Here is a 20043-nt window from a genome sequence, read left to right on the forward strand (position 1 = left end):
ATGACCATTCGACCGATAGTGCTTCTGGCGCTCTTTCCCGTTTGCTTTTATACTGCGTCCTAAGTCCCACTCATAACAAAAATAAAGAGCATGGGGCGTAGACCTTTGAATTATGTATACTTATAAACAATAGAAGTTGAACCGACTTGGCCACATAAGTTTACGAACCGTTTTGGGTTGAAATCGAAACATATGAAGTTCGAAATGTATTCGATTTGACCCAACACTAAGTCGGATTGGCAAGATTTCGCTGCAGTATAACACTCATGAAAAGTAACAAACGAGATTTTGAATAAAATTTGTTATTTTAAGCAAATTACTTGGTTTTTACATTTTCGCGATTTCAATACCGGAATGAATACCGGTATTGGATAAGGTCCGGTATTTGGAAGCCCTAGTACCCACCTGCAGTCGGGCGCGGGACACCACCGCGTGTCGGGGTCGGCCGCCAGCGCGCGCCGCACCGAGAACTCCTCGTACTTGTCGTACAACACCGGGTTATCCACGATGCGCCGGACGTCTGCAAATACAACACGTCCTTTACTAAGGTGCTAGTAAGATTCCGTGAATGCGTTTACCGGATCCCTTTCTTTGACATAATGATCGCAAGTCATAATATATTGATTGCCAGATTACCATTAGTCATAATTCTGCAACGGTTAACTTTTCACTGTTTTCATTAAGATTACTTACATATATAAGATTGGTTAGATTTGGTTTGTTTTTTGGCAATCCTGAAAAGTCACGCGTTTCTGAGAAAAATCAAATTATGACTAACGAAAATGTGGACAAACGATACATTATGACTTAAGTCTTTATGGGAACCAATAGAGACCCATGCGTTACGCATGCGAAGAAATCAACAGGTGTCCTAGGTCGCGAAATTTATGATTATGGCCCTATAAAGTCCAAGAAAGGGTTAGAATTAGAACACTAGACAGGTGTGTTATTCTCTGGGATACCTCCATGCCGAGACACTCACGGATTTCACAAACCTCATACACATACCTAACCGTAAAGTTGTGATTTATATTATCCGCACATTTAGAACAAAATAGGTTCGTAACTTCTTTCTATGAATCGTATATTGAAGAACTATGGTACAGGCTATAACTGCAGCCATAAAGTTGTATTGAAATTCTAAGGCGGCGGCCCGTCGCTTCCTGGCGCCGTGGTAACGATATCATGCAATTCACATTATTTACCTTTGGATGAAGTCCAAAGTGGGCACACGTAAATTTGCGTAACCACAATGTTTATTTGTTTAAAACCATAACACACTTTCATGCCCCGTAATATAAATTGTTTTTGCGTAGCTTTATTTATTTTTACTTAAATTATTTGAAGCTTGGTAATACTGGACACAACTTCTCCTGGCAAGCGGGGTAGCTGACGGGCACGCGCGCCTCGAAGATCTCGATGGCGAGGTACTGGCGCATGCAGGGCTCCAGCAGCGGTGAGTGGACACTAGAGACGTGAGCTCACCTAGCGGGTGGATGTTCTCCTGGCAAGCGGGGCAGCTGACGGGCACGCGCGCCTCGAAGATCTCGATGGCGAGGTACTGGCGCATGCAGGGCTCGCAGCAGCGGTGCGCGCACCACGCCAGCCGCACCATGCTGTTGGCGCTGAACACGAGCAGGCATAGCGGACACTCCAGTACATCGCCCTGAAACAATAGACAACCTCATTTTGAAAACAGTCCTCTAGTCCTCTACATATGTACCTCTATAGTCAATGCGAAGATTGCAAAGTGACTGTCATTGCCCTGTGGAGGCCAAAATGTGTTATCCGAAATGTATTTAAATACCTACTTAACTTATCTTGGAAATACGAAACATATGGTAATTAGCATGTATACTGAACCGGTTACGAATTCAGAATTAAGAACGGCGATGTCAATTACCTAAGTATTTAAACTTATCAAATTTGCGTGCGTGCTATGATGGTGAATGAAGATGACTTCACGTATAATTTAAACTCACCTATCTAACGACAAAAAGGCGCGAGTTGCCCAACGCTGCTAGCTGTGCGAAATACGAATTGGATCGAATCAATTATTGCGGTTCGTAACTCAAAACAATTGCTGCAATAAAAGCAAGTGGCAAGACTTGTTCTAAGCAAGTTCGTTACCCGCGCTCTGAACGGCGCCGTCCTCGATTTACTATACAAAACTGAATTAAGAACTCCACTTCTAAGAATTAACTTAATTTATCAAAATTTTTGATTAAACCGAGTCGGCTCTTCAGACATCGTGATTCATGAAAATGCCGCTAGCGATTAAATTCTGAGCTTTCCTTCTTGTGGTATATTTAGATGGAAATAAATTGAACTCCCGAAGTGACCTTACCTTCTAATAAGAGATTATTTATCAGGTTATATCATCTTTCACAAACAAGTCTCATGTTATTAATTTATATTTACTTAACAAGTACCTAAACATTTTTTTATGAAGCAGAAATGTCTGTAAGCAATACTAACTTTTTCATAACTAAAGAAAAGTGAAATAAAAAAAACCAACGACACGGGCACGACTAGAACCTGCGACCATTCTGAATGAATGTTGGTTAAGTCGTTTCTTACCGGCAAAAAACTTAAAAATCCTTAATACCGTTACCGAGTGTAAGTATTGCATCACTTTTCATTTTTTCGTCTGCACCTAATATCTTTGTAATTCTGTACCCTAATCTGAAAATTTTGATGTCAAATGAAAGCTTACTATCTAAGGCATTAAAATATTTGCGAATGAAATAAAATTTCAAGGCTGAAAACTGTAAAAAATCGGAAAACTTAAGGTAGTACCAAAATGCATGGAAAATAAATCAGGAAAATTATGAATGAAAGTCAGTTTTTGATCAGAACGATTTTTATTATTATTAAAGTAATATTTGGTATTGCATTCCCTCGTAAGGTATCCCAAAAATCCCAGCGTAAGGGACACCACGCTCTTCCAGAATATCCGTGATGCACTTGGTAGCGGTTAAACCACCACCACGGCCGCCACCAGGGACGAAAACCAGTTCTGTCCGCCCGACGAAGGAAATGTCACACCGAACCATTACGGATCCACCTCCGTAAGCGACCCTTTCGGAGAAGCAACATTGAGCGAACCGTTCTCTGGGTCTTCTGTAGAATCCTTGTGGATTTCAGCAAATTCAATCTTCTTGCTTTCTTCAATCTTCTTCTTACTGTCTACTCACTGGCAGCCACTCCTCGCACCTCATGCAGACGCTGCTGGACGGCAACACCAGTCAGGGTGACGATCTCGGAGAGAGGTTGTGATAATGAAGCGGTTGTCCCTCTCTGATGTGCACTTTCTGCGTCCGCTTCTTGGTGTTGAGTTGAAGGACCCAGTCCGCTGGAACCTCTGGTAGACTCTACAAACTGTAGATTGTGTCAAATTCAGCTCGGCAGCTACTGAACGCAGGCTACGCCCCTCTTGCAGCAGTCACACTCACACGACTTGGCGGACTTCATCTTCAGTGGTTTCCATTTCTTCAGGTTTTCTTCTCGAGGAAATATGCGTAGATGTGTACCGGTTGACTTCAGATAAGTGACTGATAACAATCCCCCCTCTACCCCCCGTTTTACAGGGATTAAGGGTAGCGCAACTTGAGGGGTAACATCGCGAAATCGCTCACCAATCGGGAAAATGCCGATAATTTGGAAATTACTGGACCGATTTCCATGTTTTGTTATTTTTCTTAAACATTATGAAACTTACAACTAGGGAACAAATCAAATTATTTTATTGAATATAACCGCGGCGGGCGGGCGGGTGGTCTAGTGGTGAAGACGTTAGCCGCGTAAGCTGAAGACCCGGGTTCGATTCCCGGCTCGGCCACCAGTGGGCCTTGTCGTTTTTTCTTTCGTGTATGATATCTATTTAAATTTATAATTATGAAACTTAATCACAATAAAATAATTTTCGGGAATTTATCGGTTTACAAAAATAATAGGTGCGGACGGAAAAATGTGAAGTGATGCAATACTTTTGCACGCGAGTGTATTAAGCGATATGGGATATGGGTTAAATTGTGGCGTAGGCGAGAGGCTGGCAACCTGTCACTGCAATGCCACAGTTTCTTTTTCTTTCAACCCCTTATTTGCCAAGAGTGGCACTGAAGCTTTAGTAGTGTCATGTGCTCTGCCTACCCCTTTATGGGATACAGGCGTGATTGTATGTATGTATGTATTAGGCGAGATTAACTTATGAGTTACGACTTCATTTTAACCATCGAGAGCTGATATAAGAATTTAGATTCTCCTTCTACATACATTTACGTACCCATATAAACATGATTTGATATACGTTCGATGTAGATAAATTGAATTATACTTGAGAGCAGAAAGCCAAATGTCTATCTATCGAATAGGTATATAAATTGAGTTGGGGTCCTAAGCGACCCCTTTGATCCATAATTTGGTAGTCACGCCTTGTGCCCCGTTCCTCCGTCCTCCTAATTAAGTGACTTAATGAAGAGTAATGGACTCTGTCAAATCCAGTGACATTAACCTGTTAAAATGAGTCTTTGTATCTTTTAAGACAGGGATCTCGATTTATCTCAGCAATTACAAAACTCATCAAAGTTTTGTTGGGTAAACTGGTTATTTAAGACATCTATTTCAATTTCTTAGTTGCAGAGTTAATTAGTTATTAGTTAGTTGCAGGAGAGATATATATAATGCCCGGTTCAATCAAGGTTCTGTCAAGATGCCACTTTTTAATGAAAGTTTTTCTTAATACAGGCCAATGAAACCCATTCAAGGTTCTAAAATTTCCAAGTACACACACACATTTTTATAACTACGGGGTATAAAATTCTAAAAAAAATAGAGTCTGAATAGTAAATATGTATACATTTTTTTTTGGAAGACTTGTTTATTATATTTGCTGCTACGGAACCCTTTGCTTAATAACAGGCCATACGGCTTTAAACATGGCATAAGCTAGCAGCCAGCGCCAAAGCTAAGTATCCTGGCAATCCTGGCATAATGGATGAGCGCGAGTTTAGGAAAGCAAGCAAGTGCCTGAAGTGCCACGTTTTTGGATTTTATTGTTGAACATCATTCAACCAAATCCACCTGAGGATGGCTCAAGTTTATACATATCTACGGTTGAAGAAGACCTTTCGTTCGGTCATTATGGGCGGCTGTCGCTGTCAACACCTGCCCGCGCCTTCACTTTAATTTAATACACGCCCAGTTACAAATAGTTCGTGCCAAAACAATTCCCTTCCTAATTAGCAAGCTATAATCAAGTATGGCTATCAGCCGATTTGTTGTCAAGTAAAAGTTAATGTCACGTCACGACATTTCCAATAGTAAATTACCTAGGTCCTACATAATGAGTAACATTTGCCGTATGCCGTATCTGAAAAGGAAATAAATAAACGAAACGCTTATCATTCGTGTGTCTGTCAGCCTATCTGTCCGTCCATCTGCAAGTTCTGCAACATGTCACGTCCAATTTGCTCTGAAACGACTGAACTGGTTGAGTTCCAAATCGCTATAGTATCGCTACACATAATGGCAGTCGGTAGTTAGGGGTTCGATATATTGTATCTCTGTATATTACTCTGTAAGCTACATAATCTGTTCAAACTATGGAACCGTATTTTATAGAGTCTGTGCGGAATGACAAAGTAGGTAACATGTATAGGACCTCATACTCATAAAAGTGATAAAGAAGCATTTAACATTCAGAAGATCGACGAAGGTGACGGCGGTTCAAGACGGATGACTATACATTTTTTAATAGCAGAATACTTGATAGTAATTCACCATTATAAAGTGTGTTTTTGTTGTTGTTTAGGGCATATCTGGAGCGGATCTCCTTTAAATTAAAACACTCACTCACTCACACTCATAAGCCAACACTCGACAAATTGTAAACCGACATTATATGTATAGAGTTAATGAAAATGTGTGGAATATCGTCACTACTTTTAAAAAAATCTCTTATCTCACGCTGCTTCTCAAAGTTAAAACGCAGTAAGTCTATATGCATTCCATACATACTTACTACAATTTTCTTTTCATTGACAGACGAAGATACAAGTTTTTTTAAAAGTAGTGACGATATGTAATTTAAAAACTGTAAACATACGCATGGTAATTAGTTAATTACGTAATATTATTGCCAGTATCCTTTGTTGACAAGGAGGCTTGACGCCAGATATACATATGTATTCGAAACATTTATCAAGGCTCTAATTTGGCAGCCAAAAAGTAGAAAAAACAAGGTCAGTCACCTAACGGAATAACCATACAAGTGGCTAGACTAGTGGCGAGACACCGTCTCAAATAGCTACTATTATCTTACTATTAGTCTAGGTACACGACTTTTTGGTCTAGCCAAAACTTGAAAAACAATATGAAACAGCTGTTTTACTCGATTCACGACATCACGTATACTGTACGACATATGGGTACATACATTTGTATGATATTTGTTTAGCACGGCCGGTAGTGTCGAGCTCACAAACAACTTTTTCTACTCCAGCACTTAAATCTGCCAATTAGATTATTGTCAGCGGTATCCAAATTAAGTTCATTTGAGTAACGATAAGAAAGTCTATTTGTCTATAGGTTCATAAATATGATTACTGCTAGCAGTAATCATTTGAATATATTTTTGACGTGATAACGTCTAATAACTCGTTACTACGGGCAGCATGCACGAAAAAGATGACGTCATTGTCCCGTTTCCCAATATAGCTTAAGCGCCATCTATTGGCGCGCGTTGGAACTAAGCGACTGATCGATGCGCTCGGTATGGTTGTAGCGTGTGGCCTGAGTAAAGCACCACAGCTGCGACAGATGGCGCGCCCGTGTTTATTATTTTTGAGTGTTTGTAATTTAAAAACATGAAAGATTGCATTAAAATAAGCATCTTTTATAGAATGAAGTTGTTTGAAAAAACCTACTTATTTAGGAGTTAGAGCAGTACGAAGTTGCGAATTTTCCCATAGTATTTACTAAGGCGCCAGAGACTTAATAAATTTACGATGATTTTTTTTACCAATAGAACCTATGTTAATATTGATAAATCATATAGAACACGTTTAAATAAGGATGTTTTGTTATATAAACTTTTTCTTCTCCATTAATATTTACTGAGATGTTAGGGTTCTAAGATTAGTAAATGGCACTAGCACTTTAATAAAATTAACGCGTGTCTCGCAAACGGTCTAGGATACAAAATGACGACTTTTATATAGGTATAGGTTAGGTTCGTTAGGTATCTTCAAACGGCCGAAGGCTCCTATTCTGTGCAGTTTCTGTAATAAGCGGGGCTCCGTCGATATCGCTTTCTGTCTCTGGCGCCTTAGTAATGCTACGGGAAAATTTTGCAACTTTGCACCACTCTAACTCCTAAATTAGTAGGTTTTAAAAAAAAACTTTAATTTATAAAAGATGCTTACTTTAATGCATTCTTTCTAATAAGAACAAAACACTATGCTAGAAAGAGTGCAGAGGAAGTTCTGTAGGCACATTTACAAACGACTGTACGGATATTACCCATATATGTATCCATCTCTATTCGTAACAGGAATGGTTGGTCTTCACACTCTAGAAACCAGACGGAAACTGCTGCATATTATGCATTTCCGCCAACTGTTTCACCATAGAGTAGATGACGCATCCGTGCTTGAGAGAATGGGGCTGCAAGTGCCAAGAGCGAATGTGGTGGTTGGCATGCCGGGCGCGGTGCCGGCGCGGCGGCGGCGGCGCCTGTTCGCGGCGGCCGGCGCACCGCTCGAGCCCGAGCTGCTCTTAACCGCATCATGTTGGAGACAGACGATATTGACATATTTGCTGATAGTGTTGGTGTGTTTTACAGAAAACTCTTAAGGTTCATAGACTCTACACTCCTTAGGTGATTAATGTAATAACCATAGTTTAACTTTTAAGTGTGTTTGCTTTTACTTATGTCAATTTAACATGTAGGTACATAATTATATTACCACATAAGTGCTTTGGTGAAATACTGTTAACTTTTGTGTATTTTTAATAAATAAATAAATAAATAAAAAACCGTGAAAAAAGTCCCAGAATCGGGCCCCTTTTGCTATACTCTGACCGCCCCTGTCTATACTACTGTAATGTTTGACGTTATCACGTTAAACTACCGTCCGTAAACCGACTTTACAGACAACCAATTTTTTTTTAAAACACAACTTCCAATTTATCAGGTATGTTTTCATTTGTAACTTTTAATAAATAATAAATAAATAAATAAATAAATCATAAGTTTATCAAATAATTTTACATTCGACATTTAGATATTCTTGAACGCAACCACATTTTTCGTAATTGAAAACCGGCTTATTTTCTATTTCTCTTGTCTATGGTATGTTTGACATTTGTAAACTTTTGACGAAACTTTTTGAACTAAGTATTTTAGTGTTGTGTAGTCTATTTTAATTCGACGTTATTGTGCAAAAACTTAAGTAATTATAAGTGATTCTGGTGAACTATGTACTTCCGAAGAAATCAAGGCTATGGCGATCAAAGTGACTGACAATTCGTTACCTGAAAAGTCGGATAAAGCGCACCAAAAATGTTATAATTGTTTTGAAATGGAAATTGCAAAAAATGTTTCAACTTTCTCTGAAACCGCGTTATTGGCATATTTTGAAGAATTGTGCAACAAGTTCTCGCCATCAACACTGTGGACAGAATATAATAGTTAAGATCCACACAAATATTCCCATTCATTATATGAAGTAGGTAAGCAACCCATTTTATTATTCTCGAATAGGTACAATATTTATTTGGCTGTCGTAGAAAAAGTATAGTATACAATCGTAACATTATGAAGGCTATAAAAGTCTCGTACCTTACTTAGGCCACTCGGCAAGCCTCGTGACCTAACCGCGGTACTCAACTTTTATAGGCTTCATAACGTTACCGTTATATAATATACTATTACAAACTAACATTCAACATCATGTTATGGTCATTGTCTTGTGAGTATATTTTTGAAACGTTCTAAAGATATATTATTTGTGACTGTAGAAAGTCCTTGTCTATCTATAAGGGCATTGTAATATGGCTACTTGGAAAAAATAAATATTTCATTTCATTTCATTTCAGTTTAAAGGATTGTCTTAGTTGTGGTAATGACAAATATAATTATTTGTGAATCGTTTCAGAGTAAACTATGATGCATATTGCATAATTATGAAAAGATGTCTAAAAATTTACTTTTTTCACATTCTGAATGTAGATTATCGCTTAAAGTTTATGGAATTAATACAAAAACAATATTTTTATTGAAATTTCATGCTTAATTATAATTATCGTCACAAAACTGACAGTGAGTTAATTTTTGTTAACAACTTACGCTAATTGGGGGTCCCAAATTCTGAATATGCCCGTAAAACAAACGACCAAATATAGGATTGACGTAGATTACATCATTTATAATAATTATGTAGTCAACCGCGTGTTTCAAATTACCAGGCATTAGTGTAAATGATTTAGCACTATGACGTAGATACAACGTATGTTTTGAATTCTAAGTTGGCTATAACTTTCGCTTTCGTCGACAGACGGCGTCGTCGAAGTCGGTCTTTGTAAGATACCGTCGTCGACTATTGATTTTACAGAACCACCATAACCGGGCATTATTATTTGCTCAGTACGACGTACATACGATGTTCTAATGTCTAAACAAATTTAAAATTTGTAAATTGGCCATCTCTTTCAAATTCGTCGCGTCAATCGAAACCATGTCGAATCATTTATTTTACTGAACATCTTGTCTATGTGTTTGTTTTACTTTACCCGACTTTAACTTTCAGATTATGAAGAACGTCCTGGTTGGAGAATATCAGAATAGACTTACGGTTTTGAAAGTCTGTAATATAACAATACAGGCACGAGATTGTCTTATGTCAAGAATCGCGTGATTCTATCCTCGCGCATTCACTTAGTACAGATTATGAAAGATACATAATTGCATTGTTTGCTCGCATTCGCAGCCAGGTCGGGATTAAGAGCGCAAATTGCATTAGCACCTGCAGTGTCATTCTCGCCGCTTACAGGAGCAAATAGCCCGTGGCTAACCAACGTAACTATGATATGGATATTGGTAAGAACCAGCGTTTATCGTGGACTGCACATGGTTGGTTTGACAGACGGATGCGCCGGGCGCAGCGGGAGCGCGCGCCGTGACCGCGGCCAGCTGACACGGCGCTGACACGTTTCCGACCGAGTTCAACAACCGTTAAGAAAACATCAATATGCAAACCCAGTTTTCCTTGGAGACAGCGCCAGAGATTGGAAATATGCATTCGTATCTTTTTATTGCGTGCATCAAGCGATATGCAATATACATGATAATGCAGTCATGTGTCACGTCCGATAATCGGAAAACCTTTTTTATATATAAATACTAGTACCTATCCCTCATAAAACATAACAAAATAAATACGCCTAATACCTGCACTTATACAATTTCGCATGTATTTTCAATTTTTAATCATGCCACTTTCGTTCGAACAAATGAGATGAGATGTTCTACAACCAACAGCCCTCGAACAATTTTGAATAACTCAAACATTTACTAACCCTTAATTTGGCAACGGTGACCAGTATGTACATTACCTTAGTAGACAGTCTTTTTGTATTTTTTTCTGAATCAGAATCGTTAGTACTATTGAGCCCCGGGTGGGATTGAACGCACGACCTCTAGCACTTTTTGCCAATTTAAGGGTTCACTATTTTCTGTTAGCATTTAACTACCGGATCATAAATTATAATTACATACAGAAAAAGTTTTTTTTTAATTGTGTGCGAAATAAGGTTCACAAGTTTGATAAATAGTTAACAACATCTCGGCAGTGTTAATATAAATAAATAGGTTAGCTAGTACAAATATGGAAAAGTGGCAAAATTCAAAAGTGACACATGATAAAGTTTTTGCCAAGTGGCGAGAACAATAAAGTTCAAAGGGCAACGAGCACGCGCGCAGTAACGGTGTCGCGAGACTCCAAACGGAGAGGTGAAGAAAACCCGGTCACGACGCCACTGCCGCCCCGGATATGAGTTTCCTGCCTTGAAATGTATCTTCCTGAGATTTTAATCCCTTCTTTTTGTATCTCCGCTATCGGTGAATTTAGGGTATTAAAAAAGTTAAATAATAAAAAATCATCAGACGATGAAGATATTCTATAAATTACTACACGTATTAATAATTCAAAAACTAACGTCTCCTTGAACACTGGGGAACTCCATTACCCTAATGAAAATAATATTTTAATAAAAACCTATCCATATGCTATCTATAGTTACTGAAATTATTTTATTATAACGTTATAATTGATCCTAAATATGAGATAACAAAAGCAGTGTACTAAACCCCAGTTCTCACAACATTTATCCTCCTGACGCAGTCGGGTAACAAACAAAGGATTATCACATGTACAGTCAAGTGTAAAAATATGGGTGCGTACAACTTATCAAAAATATGTCCCATATAGCACTTTATGTCGGCGGAATAAGGTTTCGGTACATATTTTTGAGCGGATAAAATCGATACGTATTTTTGCACTTGACTGTATAAGCCGAAGCTATATGTTATAATCTCATAATATGTTATAATTAAATAAATAAATATTATAGGACATTCTTACACAGATTGACTGAGGCAGATTGATTGATTAATTATAATTGTATTATAACATAATATCAACTTAAATGTTAATCCACTCCAACACCTCCGAATGCCGAATACGGGGAAAGGCAGCAGCAACTGGTTGCCAGCGACGACAGTTACAACACGCGACGCGGGCAACCCGGCGCGTTGTGAAACCAGACCCAGACACATGGGGCGACGTCGTTTAAAATAACCTTTGTCGTATACTTTACCTACCTTTATGGAATATGAATTGAGGTTCGACATGTACGCAAACAAAACAATATTTACAACGCGTGACCTTCTATGCTCTCTGACTCGTCTTTCATGCCATACTATATGTATGTAGTCGTAAATTTATATTTTACTAGCTTTTGCCCGCGGCTTCGCTCGCGTTAGAAAGAGACAAAAAGTAGCCTATGTCACTCTCCATCCCTTCAACTATCTTTACTTAAAAAACACGTCAATTCGTCGCTCCATTTTGCCGTGAAAGACGGACAAACAGACACACACACTTTGCCATTTATATTACAGTCATTTGTATTAGTATGGATTTTAAAAAAGGCAATCAATAAAATATACTCAAATACTTACATATCTATGATCCTAATTAGTACGAGTTCTTAACCAGATCTATAGTCCCGTCCGGCAGAAAGCATGAAACTTGGCATGTATATATAGCTTATAGTATAGGGTTATAAGAAAAAATAGAAGTAGAAACACGCCGAGGTGTCAATGTTTCCCCTCCTTCCCCCCACTTTTGTATCCCTGTTTTCAGTTTTTTTATAGTTCCATGAAAACCGTAAAAGCTACAATAATGACGTCTAAGAGAAGTATATTCTCTATAAAATTCTCTACAATATTGTCTTTGGAAGTATATATAGCTAGAACTTATAATTTTCAAACTATGCTCATTTTCCCTTTGACATATTTGTGTTTGGTGACCAGTAGGATAAGTAAGGCCAGCGACTATGCACTTTTGCCTGTGGCGATGCTGCTTGGCAAAATTGTTTCTTGGGTCAAACTGATCCGATTTAGCCCAATAGTCATGAAATCGCACGTGACTACTCCCCACAAAGAGAAGAGGAAGGGGCCGGTTCCCTCGAAGAAATCTATGCAATACTTCTTCTGGCTCTTAGCGACTAGGGCAAATCGTATATCATTTCCATTTAGGGACCGGCCACATCAGAGCGTCGCGTGTCTCGGGGCGCGCAACGGACGTCCGCGCCACGCCACCTGAGTGTAATTAAAAAAACGTCTCCTCAGTACATTTTGTATAGGAAGGACGTAAGACGCGCCGCCAAGCGGAGCGGCGCGGCGCGCGCGCCACGCCGCCGCCACGCCACCTGTAGGCCTAGCACACGATCTTCACACGTCTTCTTCTAACTGTATTAATGACTTAAGGACGGGTAGTCTATCTCGCGGCGACATACTCTCGCGGCAATCATGTGCTAACCCTGCTGGGGCGCGTCTTACGTCCTTCCTATACAAAATGTACTAAGGAGACGTTTTTTGAATTACACTCAGGTGGCGTGGCGCGGACGTCCGTTGCGCGCCCCGAGACACGCGACGTTTAAGTGGGAACGCTGGCTTTGTAGGGACGTGTTAATCATTTCTGAAAAAATCGTGGCACCTTTTCATACAAAAATAACGATTTTATATTTTTTTTTTATGTATTTAATTGTAACAGTTATGGCATTTACAATTAAATCGTGGCAATTATTTCATCAATAAAAAAAAAGGCCAGGTTAGCCCAAAACCCAGTTCTGATGATGGGATCCTGGAGAAGTCAAGGGATCTCCTCAAATCTTAAAGGCATAGATGTAGTGATTTTTGTGTTTTTATAAGAACAGCATGCATATTTACGTTCAGAACAGTGACATTTGGTGCAGTGGAACTGCTGATGGTCATCAGAAAGTTACTCCTCAAATCTGAACGGCAGACTTATAAGGACTTGGGTATTTTTATAAGAACATCATGTATTTACGTTCAGAACAGTGACATTTGGTGCAGTGGAACTGCTGATGATCATCAGAACGTAACTCCTCAAATCTGAACGGTAGACTTATAATGACTGGTATTTTTATAAGAACATCATGCATTTACGTGCAGAACAACGACATTTGGTGCAGTGCGACACATCACTCGATTTTAGCCAGGAATCAGCGAACTAAATGCTGTTTTATTTTTAATAGCAACGAAAAATTACGAATTGCTATTGCACAAAATATAATATAAAACAATTACATTCCATTTCAATAGCTGTAACATTTTATTATTACACAATCAAGTCAAAGCAACATACCTAAATAAATATAATGAAATTTATTAAATTATTACCTATTTATACTTTTAAACAAAAAATACGTAACGTTTGCAAGACTAAGAAACTGCTTCTTAGCATTTTTTGCAAACATATCATTCTTAATATTCTTATCAATGATTTTGCGTTATTTCATCACAGAGCTCCCATGAACACCTCCTGTGTCGTCGTCAGATCATCTCCGTAATATATCATTGTGTTCCGATTGATATAGGTATGTTTGCATAATAGTCAGACAAGCCCTTTGTAATTGTTTCTTTCTACTTATCTGTCATATCATTGATTGGCCGTGAAAGTAAAATTGAACCTTTGGGAACATACCCAAACTACGTGACCATATTTGTGCCGTTTTTTGACCCCCTCCCCCCCCCCTGCGTGACCAAGCGTAGTATATGCCGAGATCCCCCCCCCCTCCCCCTGTAGTTGTCACGTAGTATTTATAAATGAAGTTTTAAATATTTTTTTGCAGAAAGTTGTTAATAGATTCGTGTGTCTATATCAAATTTAATACACTCAGCGTCAAAAAAATCGCACCTCTCAATCGGTTTCGTTCAAGCGATTATAGCCCTTATATTATACAAGGAAAGGTATGACTATGTGGCCTTATTTGAAAGGTAATCTAACGCTCTATTGGAAAATGCCATATAATTCATGACCTTTTTTTACAAAAAATTAAAATTTTCAGGAAAAAGGAGTCAACGTGCATTCAGGTTTTAAAAAAAAATCAAAGACAATAAAATCAACAAATATCGAAAAAAATTACTTAAAACTAAACTTAAAAACCTAGTGTTTTCTCCCTCTGGCCCTTCGTGTAGCTTCCAGGCAATCAGTTATGGACCTTTAATCAGTGTTAAGATCCGTTTTTGAGGAATGTTATCCCACTCCTCAATAACTGCGGCTTCCAGCTCGTCGAGGGTGGCTGGAGCAAGATCCCGCGACTAAACAAGCCGTTTTAACTCATCCCAGAGGACCCAGAGATGCTCGATGGGGTCCAGGTCGGGACTCGTTGCTGGCCACTCCATTACGGTACATTCCGACCTCATGCAGGGATTCCCGCACTGTCAAGGCACGAGCCGCTCCCGTTTCTGACTGTTTCTTCTGTGCAGACTGGTGTAAACTGCTCTCCTTGACTCCTGTACACCCTCTTGCGTCCGTCGTTTGTGTAAATGAACCCCCTCGTCTCATCGGGGAACAAAACTTTCCTCCATTGCTGCAACGTCCAAACCTCGCGAAAATTCCTTCTGGCAATTCGATGGCTTAAATTGGGGGCCCCTGCCAGCTCTTCGGGGTAACATTTTCTTCTCCAGCAATCTTCTTCTGATCGTGGAGACACTCACTGCAGTTCTTCGAGTTGTCCTAAGCAGTATCTGCAGCTCAGCAGCGGTCCGAAAGCGGTTCCGCAAAGAGGCCGATACAAATGTACCGGTCCTCTCTAGCGGTGGTGCAGCGTCTTCTCCCAGATTCAGGCCTCCTAATGTAGCCACAGATCTCCAGGAACCGCAGCAAGCCTCGTCGCACCCGGAAACGGCTTATGCTTAGGCGTTCAGCATCTTGCTACTACCGTAGTCCGTTTAGGAGCAGTGCCACCACTTGAGCTGCTTTTTCTGGAGTTGTACCCGTATTCTGAAGGCTTTTTCATTCTGCAAGTGTTCAGTAGTGTCCTCGGTGACTTTTAGAGTGCAAATGATCCACATGACTCCATCTTACACTGAGACCTTTCAGGGCACTTCCTTTTAAATCCGTCCAGTGGTTTGGCTTTCTTTCTTCTTCTTCTTGGTTGGTGTTTGATTGGCCATCATATGTTGGCCAGTCTGCGGCTTTTTGGCTACGAAGCTAGGTCCTCGGCATGAGCTCCCGTGGTTGGGCTCTCTGCCGGCGTGCGTCTGGTGGGCGGGCGTGGAGGGGGCTATCCCTCTCAAAATCTCGAGACCCATTAAAATCGCATCGTTACCCTTTTTTTAAAAACCATCGTAGATTGGCGATTATTGTTTTTAAGAAAGTTGTACACCTTTTTCTTAAAGGGCTTTCATTGTACTTTAAAATGATACCAATATTGATAGGTCAATAAGATTAGAGCTGTATTTTCTTGAAACGAATTTTGGGCGAGGTGCGATTTTTTTGACGCTGAGTGTATTTGTTTAATGACGCGTGTTTATCATCTTTTTTTCCAGCCTTTAAACAATGATTTTCATCCCATCACCTTCATCATCATCACCAGCCTATATAAACGTTCCTCTGCTGATCACGGCTGGGCCAATATTCCACAGGTTACGTGACAAGAAGCGTAGTATTTTGACGACCCCCCCCCCCCCCTAAATGTGTCACGTAGTTAGGGTATGTTCCTTTCTATCATAACATAATTAATATAATTATGGTTTTTTAATTTGTTTGGGGGTTTCTTGCCCTACTCTGAGCTCAAAAGGTTGTATTACAATACTATTGTCACTTGTACAAGAATTATCTGTATTATGGCAGTGACCGTACGAAGTGTACAAGTAAAGTAGGTACAGTCGAGTACATAAATATGTGTACATTTCTTCACACTAATTCGTTGCAATAAGGTGAAAAAATGTACACTTATTTATGAACTCGATTGTACCTAATTGTCATTTATCCTATTAAAAATTATTTACGATCTGTCCTGTCGACTATATTTCACTTTTTGGCAGAATAGTAAATTAGCATGGAACAATAGCAAGGACATAGCAATGACGATTCGTATTTGTTTTTTGTGCCGAATTCTTAATGTGGGTGTACCCATGGTCGTGAGTGTCATCAGACCCAAGATCACGGATCACGAATCACGATGCGCTAACATAAGTATGTGACATCATACACCTGAGTTTTGTTATAGAGTTGGTAAACATATTGTTCACTTTCTAGTCCTCTGCTTTTACTTAATACTCACCTGATTTCTAAATTTTGACTGTGCATTTAGCCTGTATTACTATTACTATACTACTTGTGATTGCTGCGTAACTTCTATTTTTTAATTCTGATGCCGTTAATTATATTATCAAATAACTACTCATCAAAAAGAAAAACGCTTTAATTTCACTTACATTTCATTTTTGTTCGTTACTGTTTTGGATGTTATACCGTTATTAATTTTTAATATTAAAAATAAAGTTTTATAACGCAAAGGCGCAGATTTAAAACCAAGCCAAGAGTTTCCGTTTTAGACAAATTAAATATTGAGTCCTTAGCAGCTCTAGTTCGTTCTGGTTGATTTGCAGCTGCTAGCCGGGTAATGAAATCAGCAAGCCTTGCAGCTGTTTCGACGCGCGGTCGTTCAATAAATCGAGCAGAGGTATAATATTTAAAAAATATATCCGCAAACTAGCTCGCAAAAATCGCATTTAAATTTTTATGTTCATAATATGGAACGAAAACAAGTTAAATGAGATGACGAGTGATAGAGATGTATGAAAGAGGAAGACATGCTGCGCCAACCCCAAGTGACTAGGACAAGGCCAAGAGAATGATGAATACATAGGTACTACATAATTATAATTACATATATGGTAAGACATACTTAGATTATTTGTAAATTTTTTGACTGTTTCAGCGAACTTGCGTCCAGTCGAATCACTTTAGTAATATTTTCGTACACAATAATGAAACACAGATAATGAGTAAATAATGTAAACAAACATCATTTATACGCTACGCGTCGCGATGCAAAGCGAATTGTATAAACATAGTATTATTTCCTAAACAAAGCCATTGAAAGAATTGTTAACAGCTGATTAGTAGTAACACTAATAGTATAGTACGTGACGCGAAACGTTTGTTTCCCGGCGAAAGCACTGTCTCTAATCACTAAATTGATTATGCCCATGCGATTCCGCACCTATCGAGAGGGAATCGGCAATTCGAAAACGAAATCGATTCGATAATCGGCACTGCTGTGTCGTAACTTGAGCAATTTCATTTCGCTCAGCATGCGCCGACATCGACACTGGATAGAAAGTGACGTCTTTTTAAACTATGCGAGCCTGGCATGCTGATGCAGGAGTGATATTTCAATTACTTAACTACCGCAGGCAAGTCGTACGTTAAGGAAAACTAGGGTTACTTTTGTAAACTAAAAGTAATGATATCTTTAGACGACGAGGGAAGGATGTGAACGTTTCTCAATTAAGCTTATTAAAACCTAAAGTAGCGTTATATGCGCTAGCCATCTATTAGCAGTCATAATTCTGGTCCCTATGAGTGTTATTACACTCGCATGCAAGCAGAATACATAGGAGTATTATAAGCGGTTTGGACTCTTCTCCCAATTTCGAATTCAGCTCAGGTTTATTCTATTCTTCTCTATCTTGAGATAAGGCAATGCATGGTGAAGGGGACGGCACAAGTGGACTTTAACAGTCTGGGCAGGCCCAGGGCCGACGTGGTCGAAGGTTTGCACAATTTCATTTGTTCGGCGCGAGCGCGACGCGCCGGCAAGGTCGCCTCGGAGGATTAGACAAGCGCTTTTACTTAAGAGGATACGGTAGCGCAAATGATAAAATGGAAAGGAGCCCCCCTTTCAACTTGGGAATTTTAGTTAAATATACAAGTGTTATTAACTAGATTTATCGAAAAAAAACCATTGTCCATTGTCCATTAAGAACAACTCAGTCAAAAGATATTTCAAAAAAATCTTTAAAATCGAGGTTCCACTCTCGACTCTTTCCTCCTTCAAAACTTAATCAATCGGAACGAAATTTGAGAATCTGAATAACAATGAAATAATCTATGTCGGACCGTTTAGCTTTTTTGGTTAATTGTTACCAATCTTGATGAGTATCACACCTTTTTTTGCGCCACAATGAAAAAGGCCGTTTTTGGAAATGTTTGATTGGCTCTAGTCTTTAAAAAGCAGAATATCAAAAAAATCAAAACGGTCCGACACAGATAAAAATAATAATAACAATGTTGAAAAAATCATTGCTTTATCTTCAAAAACCAGGGAGGAAATAGTCGAGAGCGTTTGTATGGAGAATTGACCCCTCCCGTATCGTCTTAATTAAAATGCATCAAGCGGTACGTGATTGAGAAAAAGTGGTATTTGTGGTTTCAACGCTGACTTTGCTTTAGCACGTATCTAAATCTCCGAACGTTTTAATTGGTGGGTTACCTCTTCGTCCTCAGCGATGAACTCTATGGTGGTCTGCTGTCTGTTCTGCGACTGCTCGACGGCGCTCAGCTTCACCGGCCGCGTGTCTGCTTGATCCAATACTGTAACAACATATCGTAATGTTTAATATTTGTAATTTAGTGCCATAATTTACCTAAGAATTAAAAATATAAGAGAGAGTTGTATGGTGTCCCATCACTCTGATAAATAAATATAAGTATATTTGTTTTAAAGGTAAAAGTATTTTAATTAAAAAAAAGAACAAACCCTTCGTGATTACAACTAAAAATAAATATATTTAATTAATATTGACTACGGTTAGCGCGATAGTTATATCCATGAAGTAAAGCTATTGAATTGAATGCTATTACACAGATAGAAAATATCTCTTCAACCAAAGAAACCTATTTGAACCAAGAGATATCCAGTTTCCCATATCAGGAAGATTTTAATTACTTGATATAAAACATAAAATGTCTCGATGTTTATTACTTGCACTAACCATTTTATATCTTAACATGATTAGCAAAACAATCTTTTTTTAAAAACTTAATCATTTATTCCAAGAGCGTAAACGTTTTGTTCAGTGATAATTATTACTCAGAAGCAAATCAGCAAGTTCTTAAAAATAAGTATAATATTTCTTGGTTCTAAGTAATAAAATTGTTGTATTAAGAGTTATGACGGTTTTCGGTTAAGAGTTATGCATAATTAAAGTAAAAGTTAATGTTTCTTGGGGTGAAACAATTAGTTACTTACACCAAATGTGACAATCCATCACAGAAAGGCCCTTATGGCAGGTATTGAGTTAGGCACAGATCCTAAATCTGCATTAAATAAGCTATCTAATACAAAAAAAATCATGGCCCTAGGCCACGTACTTTTTTTTAAAAAAATCATCAAGCATACACATGCTAAGTATTGCACTTTTGAGAAAACGTGAAAAGAAGT

At 38.7% G+C, this 20043-nt stretch overlaps 1 protein-coding gene across 1 annotated transcript in view; it reads right to left on the reverse strand.

Annotated features, from left to right (window-relative positions):
* The window catches only part of LOC125242397 (E3 ubiquitin-protein ligase RNF19B-like), a 59589-nt gene that overhangs the window by 6805 nt on the left and 32741 nt on the right, over positions 1 to 20043 (reverse strand). The window contains exons 2-4 of the mRNA XM_048151200.1: positions 19093 to 19193; positions 1486 to 1666; positions 406 to 520 (exon numbers count right to left, since the gene is read on the reverse strand). Of these exons, the coding sequence (XP_048007157.1) occupies positions 406 to 520; positions 1486 to 1666; positions 19093 to 19193 (397 nt within the window). The remainder of the gene's footprint in view (positions 1 to 405; positions 521 to 1485; positions 1667 to 19092; positions 19194 to 20043) is intronic.

Source organism: Leguminivora glycinivorella, chromosome 2, assembly GCF_023078275.1.
Source record: "Leguminivora glycinivorella isolate SPB_JAAS2020 chromosome 2, LegGlyc_1.1, whole genome shotgun sequence".
Classification (NCBI taxonomy): domain Eukaryota; kingdom Metazoa; phylum Arthropoda; class Insecta; order Lepidoptera; family Tortricidae; genus Leguminivora; species Leguminivora glycinivorella.